General features: G+C 38.9%; 1 protein-coding gene across 2 annotated transcripts in view; it reads right to left on the bottom strand.

Annotated features, from left to right (window-relative positions):
• Positions 1-24,166, bottom strand: part of LOC121291906 (claspin) — a 37,698-nt gene that overhangs the window by 1,480 nt on the left and 12,052 nt on the right. The window contains exons 8-25 of one of the 2 annotated variants that reach the window (XM_041213563.1): positions 21,718-22,349; positions 19,869-20,057; positions 18,117-18,286; positions 17,521-17,602; positions 16,347-16,452; positions 15,562-15,632; positions 14,547-14,764; positions 13,987-14,138; positions 12,940-13,169; positions 12,599-12,716; positions 12,383-12,452; positions 9,703-9,791; positions 9,065-9,226; positions 7,713-7,834; positions 6,987-7,114; positions 2,351-2,441; positions 1,922-2,004; positions 616-780 (exon numbers count right to left, since the gene is read on the bottom strand). In XM_041213563.1, coding sequence (XP_041069497.1) covers positions 616-780; positions 1,922-2,004; positions 2,351-2,441; positions 6,987-7,114; positions 7,713-7,834; positions 9,065-9,226; positions 9,703-9,791; positions 12,383-12,452; positions 12,599-12,716; positions 12,940-13,169; positions 13,987-14,138; positions 14,547-14,764; positions 15,562-15,632; positions 16,347-16,452; positions 17,521-17,602; positions 18,117-18,286; positions 19,869-20,057; positions 21,718-22,349 — 2,878 coding nt within the window. The remainder of the gene's footprint in view (positions 1-615; positions 781-1,921; positions 2,005-2,350; positions 2,442-6,986; positions 7,115-7,712; positions 7,835-9,064; positions 9,227-9,702; positions 9,792-12,382; positions 12,453-12,598; positions 12,717-12,939; positions 13,170-13,986; positions 14,139-14,546; positions 14,765-15,561; positions 15,633-16,346; positions 16,453-17,520; positions 17,603-18,116; positions 18,287-19,868; positions 20,058-21,717; positions 22,350-24,166) is intronic. The other variant, XM_041213564.1, reaches the window with a different exon arrangement.

Raw genomic sequence — 24,166 nt, 5'->3', positions numbered from 1 at the left:
CATCTATTAAAACCCTGAAATCCACACCTTTATTGTCTCCAAACTTGACCATTTCAATACTCTTCTCTCTGACCTACCAGATTCAACTCTTCATAAACTTCAGCTCATCTAAAACTATGATGCCCATATTGTAACTTGCACAAAGTCCTGTTCACCCATGTTCATGTGCTTGTTGATCTATACTGTTATTTGTTTATAAATACCAAAAAGTGCTAAGTAAATGCACTTTAAACCCCATTCTGTACATCTACTTATATGGTGAACTATTTAACAATGCCTTCCAGTACTAGACAGAATAACTGAAAGCTCAACTTGGGACAAGTGGCATCTCTAATTCTTGCTTCTAACTTGATTGCACAATCTTCAGAAAGAGATTCAGAAAATGTTCCCTCAGTTTATGAGGAACATTTAATCATGAAGCAATTGACTACAGCAAGTAATGAAAGCTTCAAGGTTTTACTCATCCCTGTAAGCATCTTTAAAAATAATGGTTAAGCAAGCCGCAGCATTACTCACCATAATGATGACCAATCTGGAAGTGACCAATGTGACATCCGAGATAGAAAGAATGTAGCGGCATTCACACCCTGCATTCCCATCTTATTCTGTTCTTACCTGTAATTTTGATTCTGTTGTTTTCCGTTCATCCTTTTCTGGAGATAGTGTATGGAAGACAAAGTTACGGGAGTTGGCACGAGGAGCATTTAGATTCACATCTGACATTGCTGCTAGTTTCTGCAGTACTTCTCGGGGTCGATTTAACAGCGATCCATTTTTTATCTATTAAATATATATTAAAAACATCCAAAGTCAGTAACATCTCTTGCCCTCCAAGTCAACTTTTGATTCTCTACAGGTATGAAGGAAGCCACAAAGAGAATATTTCCACATATAATTATAACAGTCCCACAAATCTGGCAGTCTTGAAATGGTTGATATCAGCTATCTCAAAAAGAGCTCCATTACAAAATTGAAAGTGCTTTTCAGCATATTTTTGAGCATACCCAATTTTCCTATCTGTGGGAAATTGCTTAAAACTCAGTTGGTGTAGAAATCTATTGATGGGACTGGTAACATTTCATTATTTCCACTAAATTTATTTAGTTACTGAAACAAATCTTGACAAAAAGGCCTGACTTAGAAAAACTCTCCCACTCAGTGCATAAACCTTTGATCAGCTGTTAAAAAGGGTAGGAAGGCAAACTATTACTGCTAGATTCTACCTTGCAGCACTGCAAGCAGTCAGTAGGCACTGCATAACAACCTACACTGACATCACCTCCAAATCCTCCCTTCCTTCACCCTAAACACAGGAAAAAAGTCCTGTCCTCACAATGCACCCCATCCCTTCACCCAAATGCCAGTACACATCTGTGGTGAACTTGTTCTCATTGGAAATGAGACCTTACAAAAGTCAAGTCTCACTCTACTGCAGTGGGTGCACACTGATTTGGTTTGTAGTACAATCTTACAAAAATGTCCTGTAGAATAAAAAAGGTTTAATCAAACAGATATTATCTACTCAGTCGAACTAAAATGATTCCTGAATAGTTGTGACATTTAATAACGAGTCTTATGTGATGACATTATTTCCCAGGGCTGGTCAAAAACACCAACTCAAAATTAAATACAATGCACAAGCCACTCTCAACTTAAGACATTCATTCAAGGGGAGAGATTCTAAATTGGGGTTAAAAAAATGGAATGATCCTATAAAGGTGAAGGGTTTTATTTTATTCTAAAAAAAGATGAGAAATGTCTTTTAAGTGGTTATAAATAGGCAACGTTTTAAAGTGAATCTGAAAACACCATTTTTAAAACTCTCATATCCCTTTTCTTCACTTCTCATTTTTGGAAAACTTAAAACTGGGAACATTTTTTCAAACTCTTGCAAGCAACCAACTCAATAATTATCACATACCAAAAGGACAGAGGAGGATTTCTGGGGCTTGAGTCCCATCGATTCTTGTTGTTTCCTTTCCGGAACTACTTCCACGGAACTACCTGCAAACCCAGATATGGCAATCATCAGGTCGAGCCTCCTCTAATGATTTATGCTTTACATAAAGTAATCCCAAGTGGCTGAAAATTAGTTCTACGTTTTATGATACAATCTCAACCTTGTTCAAATGGACGTGTCTCCAGTAGGTTTCTACACAAGATATATTTTTGATAAAATCCAGTACAACAATTATGTTACTATAACTAAAATACATTCAAGAATAGGACTGAAGTTGGTTCCACTTGCAGTATGGCACTTGGTTTTCACCTATTCTCTTTCAATCAGAAAATGTTTCTTGCTGAGTTATAGAGTGCTATGAAGAACATTGATTTCAATGGTTAACAATACCTTTCTGCAAAGTTTTCACTGTAATTTTCTTTGCCAGTTTCATGAATTGGCTGTCTTCGCCAACCTCTTCCTCACTACCTGCATCCTGAGACTGGAGCGAAAGGAAGAGAGATTATATTTCAATTTGATAAAATCCAATAGATTTAACTTTAAATTGAAATTGGAAACATTAAAATGAACAAAATTTGCTTTCAGTATGTAAAAATTGTGTGCAAACCAAAAGACATTTTATTTCAGAGGCTAGCCTCTCCCCCTAAGTGAATAAGAAATTCTCACCTACTCCTCTCTTCAAAATGGAGGGCAAAAGAAGGATTCAATTACATATGAACTAAAATTACACCTCATTTGATGTAGATTTTCACATCTCCTTGCCTTCCACCTCCTCCAAAAAACATAAGTTGATATCTTGAGCAAGCCGATTTCCTTATCAAAAGTTAGAAAAGCAGGATTTTTGCACCTTTACAGGGACCTTCTGCTCCCAGTGCCGGATGTATTTAATTTCCATGGGGTGCATCGTGAGCAACACTTAAATCACTGCTTGAAACTGATTGCACTGGATAGAAATTATAACTGTAGAACATAGCAAGACATCCAGGGATGTCTGATATTGCAAATGGTAACAGTATGATCAAATAAGGAAGGAATTTTGAAAAGAACAAAGAAAAGTACAGCACAGGAACAGGCCCTTCGGCCCTCCAAGCCTGCACCGATCATATTGCCTGTCAAACTAAAACATTTTGCACTTCCGGGGTCTGTATCCCTCTATTCCCATCCTATTCATGTATTTGTCAAGCTGCCTCTTAAACACCACTAATGTACCTGCTTCCACCACCTCCTCTTCCATGTTTTGACATGTTGACTGAGCAAGTACTTCAGCAGTATGTCACAGCTGGAAAGATATCCTGCACTTGCATTCCAGAATTTCTATATCTTAACTAATATGTTTTGGTTTATTCATGTAATAAAATAATGTTGACATTAACAAAATTAGATTCTGTTTAAAACACAGATTTTAGACTTCTGCAATGAGATTTGGTTAGTCAAGCAGAACTTGGAACTTCAAGTTTGAATTTATATCTGGATCAAAGCCCTATCACGGCATTATGTTATGCAAAACTACTTCCCTTTGTACAGCATCGTTGAGCCAGGAATGCGGAATCATTTAAGTTGTGAATCACTCCGCACCCAGTTTTGGGGCTCTGGAGTATACCTGATACATGAGTATGTAAACAAATGAGTCATTTTATTGTGGTCCCTTTTCTCCCCAATTCACCAGTTCTATAAAAACTTGTATGTAGCTGGCCGGCAAGCCAGCCAGCCGAGCAACAAAGTCAGAACCAAAATGTAAAATTATATGCCAATGTTGGTGTGAACCCTACCAAATATCATTGCTACAAGAATTCAAAAGGTTAATAATTTTACTGTAAGATGCCAAACTAAGTGCAACAATCTATTATCAATCATCAAAAAGTTTTTAGATACATAAAGGGTAAGAGAGAGGCAAAAGTGGACACTGGGCCGCTGGAAAAGTAGTAGTGGGGAACAAAGAAATGGCAGAGGAACTGAATAGGTACTTTGTGTCAGTCTTCACAGTGGAAGACACGAGTGACATCCCCAAAGTTCAAGAGAGTCGGGGGGCAGAGGTGAGTATGGTGACCATTACCAAGGAGAAGGTGCTAGGAAAACTGAAAGGTCTGAAGGTAGATAAATCATCTGGACCAGATGGATTACACCCCAGAGTTCTGAAGGAGATAGCTGAAGAGATAGTGGAGGTGTTAATAGTGATCTTACAGGAAGCACTGGAGTCAGGGAGGGTCCCAGAGGACTGGAAAATCGCTAACGTAACCCCCCTGTTTAAGAAGGGAGTGAGGCAAAAGACGGGAAATTACAAGCCGATTAGCCTGACGTCGGTCATTGGTAAGATTTTAGAGTCCATTATTAAGGATGAGATTTCAGAATCCTTGGAAGTGCATGGTAAAATCGGGCAAAGTCAGCATGGTTTCATCAAGGGGAGGTCATGCCTAACAAATCTGTTAGAATTCTTTGAGGAGGTAATGAGTAGGTTAAACAAAGGAGAGCCAATGGATGTTATCTACTTGGACTTCCAGAAGGCCTTTGACAAGGTGTCGCACAGGAGGCTGCTCAGTAAGATAACAGCCCATGGTGTTAGAGGCAAGGTATTAGCATGGATAGAAGATTGGCTGCCTGGCAGGAGGCAGAGAGTGGGGATAAGGGGATCCTTCTCAGGATGGTGGCCGGGGACTAAGAGTTCCACAGGGGTCAGTGTTGGGACCACAACTTTTCACTTTATACATTAATGATCTTGATGAAGGAACTGAGGGCATCCTGGCTAAGTTTGCAGATGATACAAAGATAGGTGGAGGGACAGGTAGTATTGAGGAGGCGGGAAGGCTGCAGAAGGATTTGGACAGGTTAGGAGAATGGGCAAAGAAGTGGCAGATGGAATACAACGTGGGGAAGTGTGAGGTCATGCACTTTGGTAGAAGAATAGAGGCATAGACTATTTTCTAAATGGGGAGAGAATTCAGAATTCTGGAGTGCAAAGGGACTTGGGAGTCCTAGTCCAGGATTCTCTTAAAGTTAACTTGCAGGTTGAGTCAGTAGTTATGAAGGCAAATGCAATGTTGGCATTTATTTCGAGAGGACCAGAATATAAAAGCAGGGATGTGCTGCTGAGGCTTTATAAGGCTCTGGTCAGACCACATTTAGAATATTGTGAGCAATTTTGGGCCCCGTATCTCAGGAAGGATGCGCTGGCCCTGGATGTGCTGATCCCAGGATTAAAAGGCTTAACATATGAGGAACGTTTGAGGACTCTGGGTCTATACTTGATGGAGTTTAGAAGGACGAGGGGGGGATCTGATTGAAACTTACAGAATACTGAAAGGCCCACATAGAGTGGACGTGGGGAAGATGGTTCCGTTAGTAGGAGAGACTAGGACCCGAGGGCACAGCCTCAGAGTAAAGGGAAGACCTTTTAGAACAGAGATGAGAAGAAACTTCTTTAGCTAGAGAGTGGTGAATCTATGGGATTCATTGCCACAGAAGGCTGTGGAAGCCAGGTCATTGAGTGTATTTAAGACCAAGATAGATAGGTTCTTGATTGGTAAGGGGATCAAGGGTTACGGGGAGAAGGCGGGAGAATGGGGTTGAGAAACTTATCAGCCATGATTGAATGGCGGAGCAGACTTGATGGGCCAATTGGCCTAATTTCTGCTCCTATGTCTTATGGCCATGGAAGGGGTCATCAACAGTGCAATCAAGCAGCACTTGCTTATTGCACCTGCTTACTGTCATTCAGTTTGGGTTCCATCAGGGTCACCCAGTTCGGGTTCCATCAGGGTCACCCAGTTCCTGACCTCATTACAGTCTTGGTTTAAACATGGTCAAAACAGTTGAACTCCAGAGGTGAGGCGAGAGTGTCTGCCCTTGAATCAAGGCAGCATTTGACTAAGTGTTTCATCAAAGGCCCTTAGCAAAAATGGAGTCAATGGGAATCGGGGGAAAACTCTCTGCTGATTGAAGTCATAGCTAGCACAGAGGAAGATGGTTGTGGTTGTTGGAGATCAATCATCTCAGTTCCAGGACATCACTGCAGGAGTTCCTCAGGGTAGTGTCCTCAGCCCAACCATCTTCAGCTGCTTCATCAATGACTTTTCTTCATTAAGGTCAGAAGTGGGGTTGTTCGCTGATGATTGCACAATGTTCAGCCCCATTTGCAACTGCTCAGATACTAAAGCAGTCCATGTCTAAACACAGCAAGGCCTGGACAATATCCAGGCTTAGGCTGACAAGCAGCAAGTTACATTTGCACCACACAAGTGCCAGGCAATGGCCATCTTCAACAAGAGAGAATCTAACCATCGTTCCTTGACATTCAATGGAATTACCATTGCTGAATCCCCCACTATTAACATCCTGGGGGTTACCATTGACCAGAAACTGAACTAGACTAGCCACATTAATACTGTGGCTACAGAGCAGGTCAGAGGCTAGGAAGCCTGTGGCAAGTAACTCACCTCCTGACTCCCCAAAGCCTGTGCACCATCTACAAGGTACAAGTCAGGAGTGTGATGGAATACTCTCCACTTGCCTGGATGAATGCAGCTCCAACAACACTCGAAGTTTGACACCATCCAGGACAAAGCAACCCGCTTGACTGGCAACCAATCCACAAAGATTCACTTCGTCCACCACTGACACACAATGGCAGCAGTGTGTACCATCTACAAGATGCACTGCAGGAGCTCACCAAGGCTCCTTGGACAGCATCTTCCAAACTGATGACCACTACCATCTAGAAAGACAAGGGCAGCAGACACATGGGAACACCGCCACCTGGAAGTCCCCCTTCGAGCCACCCACCATCCTGACTTGGAACTATATTGCCGTTCCTTCACCGAATCAAACTCCTGGAGCTCCCTCCCTAACAGCACTGTGGATGTACCTGTACTACATGGGCTACAGGTGGTTCAAGAAGGCAGCTCACCACCAACTTCTCAAGAGCAATTAGGGATGGGCAATAAATGCTGGCCTAGCTAGCGAAGCCCACATCTCATGAATGAGTAAAAAAATCTAACAGATGAATCAAAACCAGTGGGCATACAAAAAGTACCTGCTCACGAAGCCACTGTTCTCGTTCAAACCGATCTTTTCGCCATTTTACTTCTGACTCATCTACTTCGTCCTCATCCGGTTCATCCTCAGATTCTCCATGGAACAAGTCAGTCTGTGAAGAATCATCTGAAATAAAACACATTTATAATACTCAAAATAATACAGATTTTAAATTTAAGTCAGGAGGTATTCACAATTCACCTCCGTTTGCTTCCCCCCCTTAGCTGCCTGCCTTTCAGAGAGTTTGTCACTTATAACACAATGGTCCAGCACTGGAGGTTATAGATACTGCATCTTGCAAATAATCAATAGTAAACGAGTCAACAACAAGCACATGGTATCTTTCTTTGCTCAGACAGTGAAAAAGTCGCTAGCGTGACCAAAGGATTAGATCTGCAGTCACTTCCACCGAAATCAGGCTAACGATCACGAGTCAGGTTTGTCATATGCAAAAGGGAATTGCATTGCAATAATGCAGCTTGCTTTAGTAAATGTGTATTGCTTAAAGTCATATGGCAGTTTTTAAAGAGTATTTGTTAGAATTCAACCAAGTTATCTACTGTTAAACTACACCTCGTGTGTAAGGAACCATTATGGTTCACTGCTACTCCTTTTCCAGACTGCTTAAAAATAAACAAGTTTAGACTAAAAAAAACCTCCATGATACCCTGTGATGTTCTCATCTTAATATGTTGACATCTGGAAAAACACTGTATAAACATACCAATATTTTTCCAACGGAATTTCCGTGCACGACCTGGCCCATCACTGTGCAGGTCCCCATCAGCTAGATATTGCTCTTGATAAAGACGCAATTGTCGCTTATCTTCATCCATCAATACCTTCCTGCAGGTGGTGGGGTCATGGAATGGAAGAAAGGAATCAGTACTTTTAAGATAACGAAGAATCAATAAAAAATACACTCTGCTCAACCTTGTTCTCATGTCCTAAGTGTAGTGCACTAAAATCTATGACATCTTTCTTCTACTTAAGAGGGAGTTAACCTCCAACATTCATTTTTTACTCAAACATGGAAATTTAATTGCATGACAATTTAAGCCTTGGCCTCATAATCTTAGAGGACAAGTGGAGAGGATTGTAAATATTCCTCTAGTTATGTTGTTTAATTTCAGATGGTGTTGCAAAGTACCGATCTGGCTCATTAACTAGACAATAAGCTCTAACTTGATTGCTGTGTAATTTAATCACATGGCTTCCAGAAAGTTATACAACGAAAACATTCTAACTGTGAACAAAACTTTTTCTTTGGAATTATATTATAGCAATAGTAGGAAGCTTCTTCATATTTCTAAAAGAAAAATCCACAATTGCTGACCAGGAATCCACTTGAAGTAACCATTGTTTCAAAAGAGAAAAACAGAAAAGAAATTGTGGGCGAATCATCAGTGCATAGAAAAAGATATACCCAGGCAAAATAATGGCCCAGACTCTGCAGTCAGCAGTGAAGGAACAGCATTTGCCATTCACTCTACTGGCAGCTGCTCACAAAGTCAGAGGGCTTCCCTGAATGCAGTGAGGGATCCAGGGTTCTTATGTTACACTGAAGAATCCTCATGAACCATGCAAAGTCTAAACCAGGAAATATAAAGCAAGTAGCATAAAGTAAACTTAAACATGTATGATAAAAGATTCAGAGAGAGATGGACTAGAAAGAGGAATAAGACACAGAAAAAAAAGTTCAAACCTCCAGCATGAATATTCTTCAGAAGGATGAAGACTCCACACTTATAATTTTCAGAGACAAAGAGGTTGCTAGAAATTGTTATTAATTATTGTGACATTAAAAATTACTCCAAAATGCACCAGCCTCAACTTTTTTCTTTATTGGGCAAGAATTGTTGAATCAGGTAAATAGATTTTATTCTCTTAAAAGGTTTTTTTGGTTAATCCTGTTTAAAATTGACCTCACTCTAACCGGAAGGCAGTGCACAATGGCATCTGGCAAAAGGACAATGAAGTTCCACGAATGTAATCCAGTGAAAAATTCAAATTCTTTATTTCATCCTTAGCCTTTCTGCAATATTACAGGTAGAAGACTGTTGGGCAAGTACTTACATGTGAATTTTGTTCACTTGTTCCTGCAGTTCCTCATCTGATGGCAGATCCTCTTCAATTACATCCTCTTCATAGTCATCAGATTCTGCATCATATTCATCATCACTTGCCACTTCACTGCCTGAGAGTTCAGCCTCATCCTCTACAAAATCTTTTAGTTTCCTATAAAATAATTCTGGATTAGAGGCACACCTGGACTGAAATAACCAATATTTTACTGCAGTACCATAAAGATATATGCTCTATATTCCTTCTGATGGCTGGAGTATGGTTATTTGGGCAACAGTAGCTCTCATACATCAGCCAAATGGTGACTTTTCAGGTGGGAGCCTGGAACAAGTATCTGCAGGCCATTTGACCATGGGGCACGCAACCATATTAAGACACAAACAGAATACTGCAAAATGCCAGATATTGTTTTCTTCTGAAGTCTAATTAATTTTTCAGTAAATGGAGTAACGAACAGATGAAAAGAATTCAACAGGTCACAGTTTACAATATTCAACTGAATTCAAATCTTTTCCAATTAAGTCAAATAATGATTAATAATGTGTTGGAAATACACATTAGAAATATAACCAAAGGTGCAGCTGTGGTTCAGAGGGAAGGAGGAGAAATAAAATCTTTGTCATTCTCACAGTTTGCGTTTCATCAGAACTTCCCGGGCCAGCTGCACTTCTTCATCTTCCTCTTTTTCACCGTCTTGCTCTTCGCCACTTTCTTCATTCTGATTACAGAAATTTGACAAATTCCTCTTTTTCTCATTTGCCAATTAGACAAAAAAAACTATACACGACTAATTACATCATATTCACGTTTTCTACATAAATTCATTAGATGTAGAGTGCTTGGCACATCAGAAGTGACAGAAATACAAGTTCCTCTGGCAACAATATTTATCTTCAATCCTGGAAGAGTGCACCTGACCAAACTAGTGTGAACTGTTTTGTTCATTTTATCAGACACCCTTCCAGCATCTAAGCTGGACTGCAAATTTATAGGTGGGTTCTTTGCTTTGGTCCAGTAACCACTGGGAACTCAGTTGAGGCTGCCCAAACGAATCTCTTATGGCTAATTACAATCAATTATTAGCTGTAATTTACATTAAATGGCAGATACAATTAAGACAGATCTTGCAGATTTAGTCAGCAGCCCACTCAGCATTTATGGCACTAATTTCAACCCACGTCTTTCAAAGCACTGAGCCAGCTCAGGCAGAATTCCAGCTCCCTTTTCTTTAAGGGCTTAGCCTGCTCCCCAGATGACACCAGCACGCAACCAAACCACGGGCACGATTTTCACCAAAATGGTGCACGTCTGTAAAACCTCAACTTTGCTTGCGACATTCTTGATGGCATAGATCCACTAATCATCTTCACGTAACAGAAATAAATGCAGCAACTGTCTATTCCCAGCTCCCATCTTTTTCAGCCTGCCTGCACTGCACCATTGCGATCATAATCTGAGCTCAGATGGCTCTGTGTCCTTTTATATGTCTTCAACCAGTTTCAGTTTCCTCAGAAATTTTGGTTTCCAATCTTAGTTTTCCTAGAAATTGAAGGTTGTTTCCCTTTTCAGTTAGGGTAAAAAATACAAACATCAGAACCACAGATTCCATCATACATTTGCTTCTGTATATACATTGCTGAAACCTCATCAATTCCTCTATCACCTACAGATATTATCCCCAACGTTCTCCTGCCCAGTTTCCTTTATCCTTCATCTACTAAACATAAGATCAAGCAAAACTCAGCTAGCCACTTCGTATGGTACACCAAGTTCTGCTCGCTTATCAACCTTTTCCCCACTGTTCTCAATGGTTTCCAGTCCTCCAATGTCTCAATAATTATTTAAAGCACTCATTCTCATGCTTAAGTCAACCTATAATCTTGCCCTTGCATATCTCTTGGCCTCCTCTGCACTACAAATCCATTCCTTGGATTCACCATTTCTTGGATTCTGTTCTCTGTGCATCACCATGCTGTTCACCCTCGTGCTTTCGATTGCCTTGGGCTTCACACTGGAATTCTCTCCTTAAACCTCTACAATTCCATTCTATTTATTGCCTTCCAATACTTTCTTTGGTGCAATATCCATTTTTCCCTTCATGCTTATAAAATGCTATATAAAACTCTCACATTCAGGGCTATTTAAAAATAATGATAAGTTCCAAAAATCTGCCCACACAAGTTTAAAAATTATAGGGCAAAGAAAGCTACACTGTTGATAAGCCATGTTTTTAAACCAGATCTAAAAGCATATAATGTAATTTGCATGACTTGACAAGTCCCTTGATTTTCACAAATAAGCCAAGTTGGAGGATTGCTTCTGTAGGTCTTCTAGATCTACAGGAAATGTCATTCTGCATAGTTTTGGATCTCCTTTTAGGTTAGATGATGTTGAACGAGTCAATTCTCTCATCATACATCTTTCAACAAAGTATCAAACTGACACTGATCGCAAAATTTTGCTGCATTCTTTTATGAAATTCTTCTCCATCTCTTTAAATATGGGCTACCATTTAAGCGTGCACGTCAGTCACACCAAGAGCCTAGTTTCCAGTGTAACGGATTGAAATGGATCACCGATTTGTCACATTAGTTTATGGCAAAATAGAAATTACTTAGCAGATGTTCCCAAACTGTGGAGCACTGGACGAGATTTTGGGGTTGTGAGCTCCAAGCAGCAATGGTGGCTGTGGAGCTCAAACTTTTGAAAGCTTTTTCTCCTATCAGTGGGCAAGTTTAATTGTCTGTTCGGAGGCCAGATTGTTACAATCACAGCCTATAAAAAGGTGGGTCTTTGCTTATTTCACAGGAAACAGAGCAGCTTTAACCGCTACCCACCTCCCTGCCCACCCCCACTAAACACGCTCAGTCTCCCTTTCTCCTCTGCCCCACCCCACCAACAATTTTCACTCTGAGGCATTAAAATAGGACAAATCAGGAAAAATTTTGGGAGCACCGATTTATAAGAAATTATATATTTTTTTAAAATGGATTTTCCCCATGTGAACGAGACAATCTAAACTGTTCATGTTATTTTCACCTCTCCATCTTGCAAATCTCTTCAGAAAAATACCACTACACCAATAGGAAACGAGAGCGTCTTGGACTGCGTTTTTCCCACTTCCCCAAGAATGTTACGGTTCAGCTGAATACTGTATACCCTTAGTAGGCCAAACACATTTATTGCCTTAGTTGAATGCTGTATTTGAACCTACATGTTGTTGTCAGAGCCCAATGCATAATCAGTGTAACTAGCGTGTGGCCTTAACATTCAGAATTGGAACTAAATCACATATCTACATTCTCTCACCTCACTCTCAAAAACTTCGTCGTCTGTCAGCAGCTGAAATTGGTCATCTTCATTTTCCTCATCATCCTCCCTAAGTAGAGATTTAAAAAGTGCTAAATGAAACACACATTTCATTCAAGAGTAATATTCCAGCCCATATTAAAAAAGGACTCTTGATCTACACAAGATTGTGCTTGGATCAAGATTTTACTTTGCAGAATTGAAGTTCTGTCTTACTTGTCTGTTGGAAAAGAGCCTGAGCAAAGTGCTAGCACCTCAGTCATGAGATCATCTGATGCCGTGGTCATTGTTTTTTGTTGCTTTGCAGCAGAAGAGATGGAACATGAGGATTCTGCTATAGAGAAGCAAGAAATAAATTTGTCATTAATGTCACCAAAATTAATCTATTAGAGAAAACTGTTTCAAATTTATATTTGCTCAGTCTATGTTGTGAAATAAGGATAGACATAGGAACATTATGCATCAGTTCAAGCATCAATCTCTTGACCCTCCCAAAAAATATCTATATAACATTAAGGAGGACAATTAAAATTTATTTAAAAAAAAACCATGAGTACCTGGAGATACAAACTTGCCAGAACAGAGTCCAAGCAATTCATCAATATTCTGCTCTTTTTCTTTGTTCTTTTCCTTTAGTGTATCAAGATTTTGAGATTTAAATTCTCCTGAACAAAAACCCAGCAACTCCCCCATGTTCGCATCCATTGCATTTTCATCCATATTATCCAGGAGGAGTTGACGTTTTGATAGCTGCCATTTGTTGCTGCGATGACCCACATTCAAAAACCTACAATTTAAAAAAATTACAAGTTTATTTAGAAGCCATGCTGGTTCTCAGTTTAATTACTATTTTGAAGTTTTAAAATACATCAATCCTCCATGTATCTCTGGCAGCCAAAATGAAAAAAAATACATTCATGATGGTTTAATACACAGCAAGAAACGCTTTCAAGTAGCCCAACATTTAATTGGGGAAAGCAACTCGAAGTGGTATACAATAGTAAAATGCTCATGTACTTTAACAATGCTGTTTCAGCACTTATCATATAGAAAATTACAAATTTTGCAAAAATGAAGGGGCCCATAACCTCCGATGGAGTGGCAATTAAGTCGGATTGCCACTCCATCCATAATTACTTACTTTGAAATCCAGCCGTTCCTATCTCACTCGACTGTCTAACTCAGGCCGGCCAAGATCTGTGTAGCACAGTGGATTCCCAAGGCCTACAGTTGAGGGCAGCTCAGTCGAAGTAAGCCAGACCCCCACAGAAGTGGTTTTAATTGGGTAACTATTACTGTATGAGAGTCGGAATTCGCAATTTGAACCCTATTTTTGGATGGTTCCGAGTGCAGGGCAACTGCCCAAAGGAAGTTTGAACTTCCCAGGCAATTGCTGTGCAATCCTTACCTGGGAACTTCTGGGGGCTTCCCCAGCACATCTTTAGGGCACCCTTCCCCCCCAGATACACTGCCCCAGAGCTCGGAAGTTACAGTCCAGTGTTAAATAGAATTGTAGGGTCAGAGCAAAAAATTAATAGATAGTAACTTTCACTCTAAGTTGTTAGTCCCATTACCTCAGCCTTCTAATAGATACAGCAACTCACCCATCTGCATCTAGTAACTGACTTTGCGTCTCATCTTCAAGAGAGAACCTGAACTGAGATTCACCAGTTGAGTTCTTTGGTTCTGGAGATGTATTGTATAAATCTTGCGAATCTTCTACTGGCATTGAGGGCTCAGATAGCTTCCCAGAACTCTGTTGGTACAAAAGATGCATGGACACATTTTATTTTTGGCAATTTATAGTCATTTTTTCCAAATACAGTGTCTACTTCACCATCTGAAAGGTCAAAGAAAAGACTGATGGCAAAAAATTAATGACCGTCTTTTAAACCTATTTGGCAAAATTTTTTGTTGTACTGCCAGATGTACAATATCCAATCCCACGTATACTTATAAAGGGTCAACTTCTTATAATGGCTGTAAGTTGGTTTCTCAAATTGTTACTTTTCTTCAGGCAAGGTAGGCCTTAAAAATAATTTGTTCAATTTCATTACTGCTGCCATTGGGTCTACCAATCTTTACACTAAAACCAGTTATCTGATCCAAGACATCAATAGTTTGCTTTAAAACTGAAATCTGAAGTTCTGCCTTTTAAGCTTACCTTAGATGCTGAACTGACGAAGCTGGTTTTGAATTGACTGTTTGGATTAAAGATGTTAGGTGATGGTGATCTGAATCCTCCTAGCATAGCAGCTCCAAATCTGCCTGGCTGTTTGTTACATGGCTGGTATGAGGTAATCATTGACCCAATTAGCTCAAAGCTACTGTTGTGACTATTCTCCTTGGCTGTTGAAGCCTGTGAAGTGGAGTCATCTTCATCTGAAAAACACATTAAATTGTTTAAGGAATATACATTACTGCCTATCAATTCTGCGTCAAAATTGCCCTGTCACTTCTGAAAACATCCTGTTCACTAATTAGTCACTGTTTCGGGTAAACCAAGTTTTTCCTAAATTTAAAAAACTGCATTAGAGGACTTTTTCTAAAGCACATCTAGCTACCATAGGTTATTCCAAGTTTCATACACTCCAGTTTCTGAAGAAATTAGCACTTAGCAATGAAGTAGAGCTTCACAAAATCACCAGGCCCAGAGAGTCTTCATTACAGCACAAAGGTAAAACAAACCAGTTTGGTCATTAATGTGCTAGGAAAGAAAACCCATGAGAAAAGGCTCCAGATTACAATCCAGCAATTTTGTCTGAAAACATGTTCCACAGAGGAGATTGGGTGCTGCTGGGTTAATTCCTTCCACAGTTGACAAGTTACCAATATTGACCATTCACATTTGTATGAACCATCAGTTAGACAAGGTACCAGAGACAGCTGCAATCTACTATAAGGTGCAGCTTGCATACAAGTCAATTTTATTTTAAAAAAAAATCAAGAACCCTTATCAAGTTGAATTCTACCAGAGCAGGCAAAAAGCCTTCTTTCTCTTCTGTAAACCTTAAAAATTACTTCTGATTGAATAAATGAAGAGTAGGGAGGTGGGGAATAAGAGAAAAGGACTTCAGGTTACATGTGTTGAAAGTACCTCCTTTGAATTAACAGTACACTGATAATTTGTGAAGTTTTTAATAATGACAGGGCATCAGACAGAAACTAAAATTTATTACCAAGTTTACTATCCCCTTTGGATGGTGTTTGTTGAAGTTGTAGCCTCAATTTGTTGCCAGAAGTCTGTTCACTGAAAGATATCACAATAACTCTAGATCAGTTAAACCAAGTACATTTATTAGTAATTCTTAAGCATGCACTTCACTAATGCTGACTAAAAACTTTAGGAAGCTTTTCTTGACCAAGATTTGATTCAACAATCCACTCCAGAGCTATGATAGGAGAGAGCCTCAAATTCTCACTATTTTGATCACAGTCAGGAATGCAATGAATTTGAAAAGGACTGGCAGAAAATGCCATCTCAGAGCTTCTCTCCATCTCTCAGTTAACCAAACCCAAAACTCACTGTCTAGTACATGAACACTCTGACCTCCTACAATATCTATACTGGTCTATCTCTATATAATATATAGGTATTACATCTACACAAAGATATTCTTGGGAGATCAGGCTGGCTACAAATGTAGTCACAATTCAAATAAATATTAACCTCTATCTAACTTACCAATGCACTTTAATATGAATCCATTTTCACCGCGAAGCAAAAACATAGAATGAATGTATTCCCGACAAGCTCAAAAGTACAAACTTTTAAGTGCAAGATAAATTTTGTAGACAAAACATGAATAGGGAAAAAAAAGATAGTAAAGGAAATATTTCACACAGGATCACATCATTTTTAATACATTTGCAGTTAATTCTAGGGTTCCTTATCAGGTAAAAACAGCAGCTAACATTTTAAAGCTCCATAGAATGAATCATGCTGAAAATATCTATAAATTACCCAAATTTAAAGGAGGAAGCAGTCCCAGGTTTTAAGGACTGTGAACATTCTGAGGCAATAGCTTTTGGTGTAGGGGTAGATTCCTGCTGGGTTACGAGATCTTGATCTGAAATAAAATAAAATATCAACAGAAGGTCAGTGCGAGATGTAGTTTTGGTTTCACATAATAAATGAAACTGTTACGTTAGAAGTAACCTAGAGATGATCTGATGCCTATAGGTATATTTTAAAGCTGAATTTAGAAAGTTTAACAACTTTCCGTCAATGGGCACCTTAATCAATCCATTTATTGGAATATAAAACTGCAATATTTTTGTAATCAAGGTTTGAAATAAGTTCATTTCTACCTATAAATTCAAATAAATAGAACCTTTCTAAGGCTGAGACATTTAAATGGCTGAGACATCGGTTTTAGGAAGCTCTGCAAAGAGAGATCTCAAAGCTTTGGCCCGTAAAAAGTCTGGCAGGTTATCAGAAAGGTGGATAGTGGAGATTCCATGATATAATTAAGATTTCCTTAATAAATCTTACTTCAAATAGTCACTTTAAAAAAAGATCCTTATTTCACAGAAGTGTTCAAGTCAAAACACTGAATACATTACACACGTTAGTTAAATGCTTGCCTCACTCTGCAGAGTCTACAGTGCCAAAATCAGCATAAGCTGTTACAAATCTTAGAAAAACAACAAGATGTTACTGCAAACTAGATATTCAATATCTTACACTAATGAAACAAAACAATAAAATTCTGTTAAGCTTACTTCCACTCAGTTTCTCTTAAGCTGAAAAACTGAACAGAACCGAATCCCAGGGCATTTAAAAACTAGTCAGACCAGAACACCAGTATTGAATCATTTGTCCCATTAAATGGTAAATTTATTACAACAAATATGTGTCAAAAAGTTATTATTTTCCTAAATTTATAATGTTCAACATGGATAAGTCCTCCTCTTTCTCCCCTTCCCTCATAGGTCAGTGGCAAGACTAGGTAGTGACACTTAGCTACAGATCAGGATGGTCCCACAGGTTTGCACGAAGTCAGACCATTCATAGTACTCTGTATGAAATCAATTCTTATACATCTGAAAAAATAATTTTGGTGAATAAGCTTGCTTTTTTCATATACAGAGCACATAGATTTAATTTAAGTGTCCTTTGATAGGGTTTCACTTACTCTGTGCTGTATCAGTAGATTGAGTGTCATCATCTGCTTCCACCCCTGCCTCCTCCCCATCACCAAGTAGGAATTCTACAGTCTAAGACAAATGCAAAATCACCAGTGTCAACCTAAATGAAATGCAACAGGACTTGACAAATAAAGACCACACCACAAGCCAACCAAAGCATTTAAATATGTTTAATCCTCTTACTTCTGTACAATTCCCATTCCAACTAAGAAAATTTACTCCTTCCACTTAACTCTATTTTGATGTTTCGTATATTAATCCAAACAATTCAGAGCATTTCCATTCCTTTCATGTAAGCATGGAGGACAAGAGTTGCTCTGGGATGCATGAAAACCTCACCTTCACCCCAAACACCACCCCCCAACCCCCACAAAATACATCAACAGGTTAGTCAGAGCGTGAGTGAAGAGCGCAGTGGTAATCCCTGCAGTGGGGTAAAAAATCAACCTAAAATACAGCGGATATCTTGTTTAAGATAAACACAAATGGGAAAGTACTTTGTACAGGAAGCACTCTACTTTCACAGCTTTCCTCTTACCAGTACTTTAACTGACATCAAGTTAAAATGTTTTAAAGATTATACCTCAGGATCGTCTTCTTCAGACTCCGTCAGTTCTTCTTCCTCGTCCTCTTCATTCTCAAAGCCCTGCTCGTTATCAAGTTTGTACAATGCTTGCCGTTTCTGACGTTCTTCTATGCGACGCAATTTCATTGCTTCCTGGAGTTTGGCTTTCAAAGCTTGAAGTTTTTCACCTGTACAATGCAACAATACAACAGTAAAAGACAAGATAATTTTTAAATGTATAGCAATATCTAATTAAAATATTTTATGTTTTCCCAGAAAACTTGGTCTACGAGTGGACTACTCTCCAATGCACTTTACAATTCTAAGGCCTGAGGATCATACAAACTTGGTGTAGGAGCTACGTGGCTCTTGATTATTTACCTGCATTCTGGTATACAGCTCTACTTAGTGAAGATTAATGAGAGCATGATATTGCTGGTATAAGATATCATTTTCACAGACAATGGAGCTTTAATTTCACACAAATATATTCAGCTATTTTTGATAGTCAAAAAATCTTACTGGCACTTTTTAAAAAAACCTCTTCTCTCTTCCCATCCCCATAACTGCTATTCATTTTATCTAGCTAAAAGCTTTGCTCTGTAATCGGATCAGAAATAATACATTCATATTAAACTCTAACAGTGGGATCAATTTAACACGTTCAAACTCAACATGAAATAATTGAGACAAGTTTTACAGACTGCAGTAACAATCAAGTAACAATGATGTGCACTGAATGGGAATAGATTACAAATGAATGCCTCGGAATTAATCAAAAGTGGACTCCATGCAGCAATTATTGCCCATTTAGCCACCAAAGCTATTATTTTTAAATGATTTACTGAACTTAACTACAACTGCCATTTTACACTCGAGCACAGATCTTATGGCCAGAGGAGGGATTGGTAATAGTTCAAGATCTAGACTGAAGCTCCAGGCTAGAAAATCAATGCTACAGATTGATCAAGTCATATAATATAATATAATAATAATGTACTGATTAACAGCTATTTGTAATATTATATTGTAATGTATATTACAGATAACTGTTGGTCAATAAAATACATAATATAATCAATATGGTATAATAATGTGTTTTGTCACAGATTTCTGGTGTTTCATCAGGCCTTTCTCATAAGCGTTGGGCATGACAGATCCACCATCATACCCAGTTCTCACAGGTTCACCAGCTTCACCCACTCACACAGCCCTCACAACCCCACCACCCCTCTCCTCCACCAGGCTTCGTCAGCACCCACACGACACAGTTGCCACTCTACCAAAATTGCTGGTGATGAGGGAAAGTCAGGTGATGGCAGCTTAAAAAAAGTCCAGTTTTTGGATATCGTTGATTTTCAGACAGCTGTATTTGACACACTGTACCTTTGTATAATCATTATAACAGGGTGAATGCTGAGAGAATGTTTCCCCTTATGAGAGAAACAAGAACTGGGAGTTACGGTTTAAAAATAAAGGTATTCCATTTAAAATGGAGATGAGGAGAATTTCTCTCTCACTGGGTCATTAGTCGATGGAATTCTCTTCCCCAGACAGCAGTGGAGGCAGTGTCATTGAATATTTTTAAGGCTAAGTTAGATAGCTTCTTGATTGACAAAGAAGTCAAGGTGTATAGTGAATGGACAGCAAAATGGAGTTGAGGCCACACTCAGATCAGCTGTGATCTTATCAAATGGTGGAGGCTCGAGGGGCCAAACGGCCTACTCCTGCTCCTAATTTGTATGTATCTCTAACCATTGAAACACTTGCCTGGTTTTGTTGCTCCAAATTCCTCCACTTCTTTCTTGCCCAGGGTTACTGCTACTGAATCTGCTTTAAGTTCTTCCTTCCCATCAGCATAAGTTTTCCGAATAATGTTAAGCTCTACATGGCGTTCTTGGTTCTGTTTAACAGGCTTGATGCTATGTTTCAGAAAACGTTCCTTTAATGCTTGAAGCTCTGAACAGAAAAAAAACAGCCACCTTTATAGGGACATTGGACATGTTGTACTAGCAGCACAAAACAAGCTCTTTTAAACTTGCTTTTGTTGAGCAGAGATTTGCTTGGCTGATTTAACAAAAACACTTTGAAATACACACTCAACATGCATGTAAAAGTTATAAAACTGGAATAAAATTATATCTGAAACTATGGCAGGTATTGTCAACAACACAGATTCAAAGTAATTGGCAAAGAACAAGAAACAGGATGAATAGAATTGTGTGTGCTTTTAAAATTCAGGAAGTTATGACGATCTAGAATGTACAGCCTGAAAAGCTTCCAAGGAGAAATTAAATAGGAGAAGGAAAAAATTTGCAGGCCCTTGAGGAAAGGGGCTAACTGGGTAGCTCTTTCAAAGGGTTGGCACAAGCACAATGGATTAAATGGACACCTTTTGTGCTGTATCATTGCATGATTGAGAGATCTCTCATTTCAGGTATGTGTCCCTACAAATTACTATCGTCACATCATTGGCATGCATCATTCATTTGAATGGCCCTGAATTCATTCATTGCAACCAAACAATCCCAAAAAAAAGACTAGTCAATGTTTCTTGTTTTTCTTAAATAACTTTTGGCACCACATACATTCCAATAAAGGTTCACAACCTTCCAAGACTACTCCTCAAACTAAAAGGTGCTCAAAAATGATCCAGAACTACTGATTTTCTGAATCTGCCTTCCTTCCTGTGAGGTAAGCAGCTCCATTTAATGGTTTATTGTAATCAGGAATTCTTCATGTATGGAATTGAGACACACCAATTTGTTTTCTATCACACTGCAGCACTGCTTTCTAAATGTGCTTTGGTTACACCACTAAAGTCGACAGCAACTTCTGCAGTTTCCACATGTGCAGTTAAGCATGCAAATTCAAATGCTGCTGTCAAGTGATTCTACGCTTCACCATAGGGTGCGCTATTGAAGGCTGCACTCTTCCCCCCACAAAGGCTGCGGTCAATTAGAAATCAATGAACTGATGAGAACTTGCCCTTTCACGCTGTTTGTCTCACTGTAAAAACCTATGAATAATACACCTTCATGAATGAGATGTAACTGGGTTTTAGAAGGTGTACTAAGTTCATAGTTACCACTGAACAGCCTCACTAGCTCTAAAAGGCTAGTTTTATTTGTGCGAATGTCAAATTTCTTCATTATGATAAACTCACATTTTAAAAATATATTTATAAGTCATGACATTTCAGTTTCTACCTTAAGCCCCTTTGTTTGTCCCAATCATTTATTTCATGCCCTGCAAAGGTCTAATTAGAAGTGAAAAAATTGGTGGCATTTTACTTCCTGGTTTGCTATCTGTGGGAATACTTCAGTGTGATTGGCTGTTTATCCTGCTTGATGAACATCCCTGCTGGACACCTGGAGATCCCCTTGACTTGGTGCCAGATTCAAACCATAGACAGAAAAGGGGAAATTCATGCCACAGAGATTGCCAGATCATTGTGTGCAGCTTTCTTTCTTCAAGGCCAGAGGCAAGGGCAAGTTGCTTTGTCGCTGACCACAAAATACAGGCCAATCTTTTTGTTGCAATGTGTCCCTCAACATAAAATGCATGTTGGCTTAGAATTCAATACTACTTAGTAAATATAATATATGAGAAAGGCAACCTTTGTTTTCTTTTGGCTCTTCCAGGTTTACAAATGCACCCTCATCTGCACAAAGGCGAGGCTTCAATGTTAGGTCCACACCCAGCACCCGTAATTTATCCAATTTGGATTTTCGTTGCTTGACCATTGAAGTTGCCTCCAACTGTTTTTGCTCTTCTTCTGTAACACTTGGTACATCATTGGAGAGTTTTACCACAGCATCAGGTACTGCTTTACCAAGCTCTACATGAGGATTCTCATGCATAGTTGTTAGTCTGTCGCTGGACCCGGTTTCCTCAGCTAGTTCCAAGCAAAAGGAGTAATGGTCATGTTCCATGCTAGGTTCAGCATTTACAGAGCTTTTTTCTTTGCTTTCCAGGTCAGTGGAAATATCTGACTGTTCTATTATCTCAACTTTCTTCTTTTCCACCTGAATTTCACTTTCAGGGGGATTAGGACAAGTATTTTCTTTATTATTTGAATTGTTTAAATCGGGTTCTTCTATTTCTGGAATCTCTGTAGTTGCGACATTTTCGTTGTTAAGAGCCAACTGATCAAGCAGTCCATGTTCTTGAGGAACAGTACTTAATATTTCAATCTCTGTTGTGGAATCTGAAGTTTCCTGTAGCAAGCAGGGTTGATACTTAGATGACCTGAAAGAAAATGGTGTATCATTTAACCATGATCAAAAATGAACTTTTCTAAGTCAAAGAAACAATTTCAACCAGGAACAGTTTTGAAATAAAGCACAAATCTAAAAAGAATATTTTTGTTAATGAATAACACGTTGGGCAAGTCTTGGAAATTTAGTAATGCTCTGCACAACTTCACAACAGAAATGAAGCAGTTACTCCACGGGTAAAACATACTTTGTGGCAGATGTACAAATAAATTTTATGGCTGTTTACAGTACACATCCTTACACACGGCATTTCTTTCTTTCTTGTTTAGTATGGGGCAGTTCTTGTATTACGTACAAAGGACTTTTTAATCCAACACCGAGGAGAAAAGGGACGTACATGCAGCACTGGAAAAATGAGAAGCAACTGTTATCTTGAAATACACAATGGCTTTACTTTTGGGACATGGCAAAGATGGTGAGGATTGGTCCAAAGATCCAATTTGTACAAAATTGTTTTGAATACTTCCAATTACATTATTTTGAGGCATTAATACTATGGTAAAAAGCGCCAGTATTATTTTCAGCAAGAATAGAAAAGAGGGGGAAAACACACAATCCAAAAAATTGAATAAACTGAACACCAACTTATTCTTGTTTTTGCCCCAAAGAGATATTTTAAGCTTAGCTCACTGAAAAGTGGAAGCAAATCACAAGATCCTCACAAATTGTTCTGGCAGTATAGTCAAAAACTTTTTCCCAGCCTAGTTACCTGGAAAATTATAGATGTATTAACATCCAATTATGATTAAATTTTACACCCCTGCCTCCATTTAAGGAAAAAAATGTATTTATGCAACATGTTGCACATCCTTCACAACCAATGAAGTACAACTGAAATGCTGTCACTGTAGTGTAGCCAAATCTCAAACAGCCAGTGAACTTTGATTAGTGTCACAAGGTCTTTTATATTCACCTGAATAAGCAGGTAGGACCTTTTGTCTTCCATTTCAACATTGCCAACAGGGTAGCACATTCTCAGCTCTGCACTGAAGATAATGTACTCAAGTGTCTGAAGCACATCATGAATACCATGATCTTTTCTGAATCAGAGGTGAGCATGCTAGCACTATGCTAAGGTTGACACATTATGACAGACTCCCGAAACTACAGCATTGAAATCAGTAGATTTTATAGTAATTACACTTCAAAAATAATCAACTGTGAAGCACTGAGGTACTCAAAGGAAATAAGGTGCCATATAAAGCAAGTTCTTTCTTTTAACCAGTGATCTAGTGTGCTTAATGGATTGTTGAAATTCAAATTAAACAGCTTGTCAAGTGAGTAAAAGTAAGATCTGTTGCATGGAGTAAGTAAGTTCTGCTACATGGCACATAAACATACTATATACACACTGCAGCAAAGTACAAGACGACATCTAGTGGCAGAAATTAGTTACTACATGCACTTTTTCTCCACTTGAATAAGCTGGACGGCTGGTTTTAGAATACTGAGCATTTCTAGGGGAATTGTACTATACAGAATGGTTAATTATTTCAGGATAACATCATCTGTTTAACTTAATGCTTGGAAAAGTTTACACAGTTTTGTAGTCTTTTAATTCACAGCTCAGTCATCCAGCAGATGAACCTATTGTTCTTAACACTCTGGAGGACCAAACCGAAAGAGATCTGCACTTTAGCAATTGTAAGCATCTAAAGTAATTTTGCTAAACTAGTTTCCTCGACAGGACAAGTCTGGATTACAGAACTACCAACCTACTAAAAATAAGATGGCAAATGTGGGAAACTGGAGTGTTGCACAAGTGCAGAACAAGATACTTCTGATGTA

Source organism: Carcharodon carcharias, chromosome 19 (assembly GCF_017639515.1).
Source record: "Carcharodon carcharias isolate sCarCar2 chromosome 19, sCarCar2.pri, whole genome shotgun sequence".
In the NCBI taxonomy this organism is placed as follows: Eukaryota; Metazoa; Chordata; class Chondrichthyes; order Lamniformes; family Lamnidae; genus Carcharodon; species Carcharodon carcharias.
This window is presented reverse-complemented; position numbering and strand designations above follow the sequence as displayed.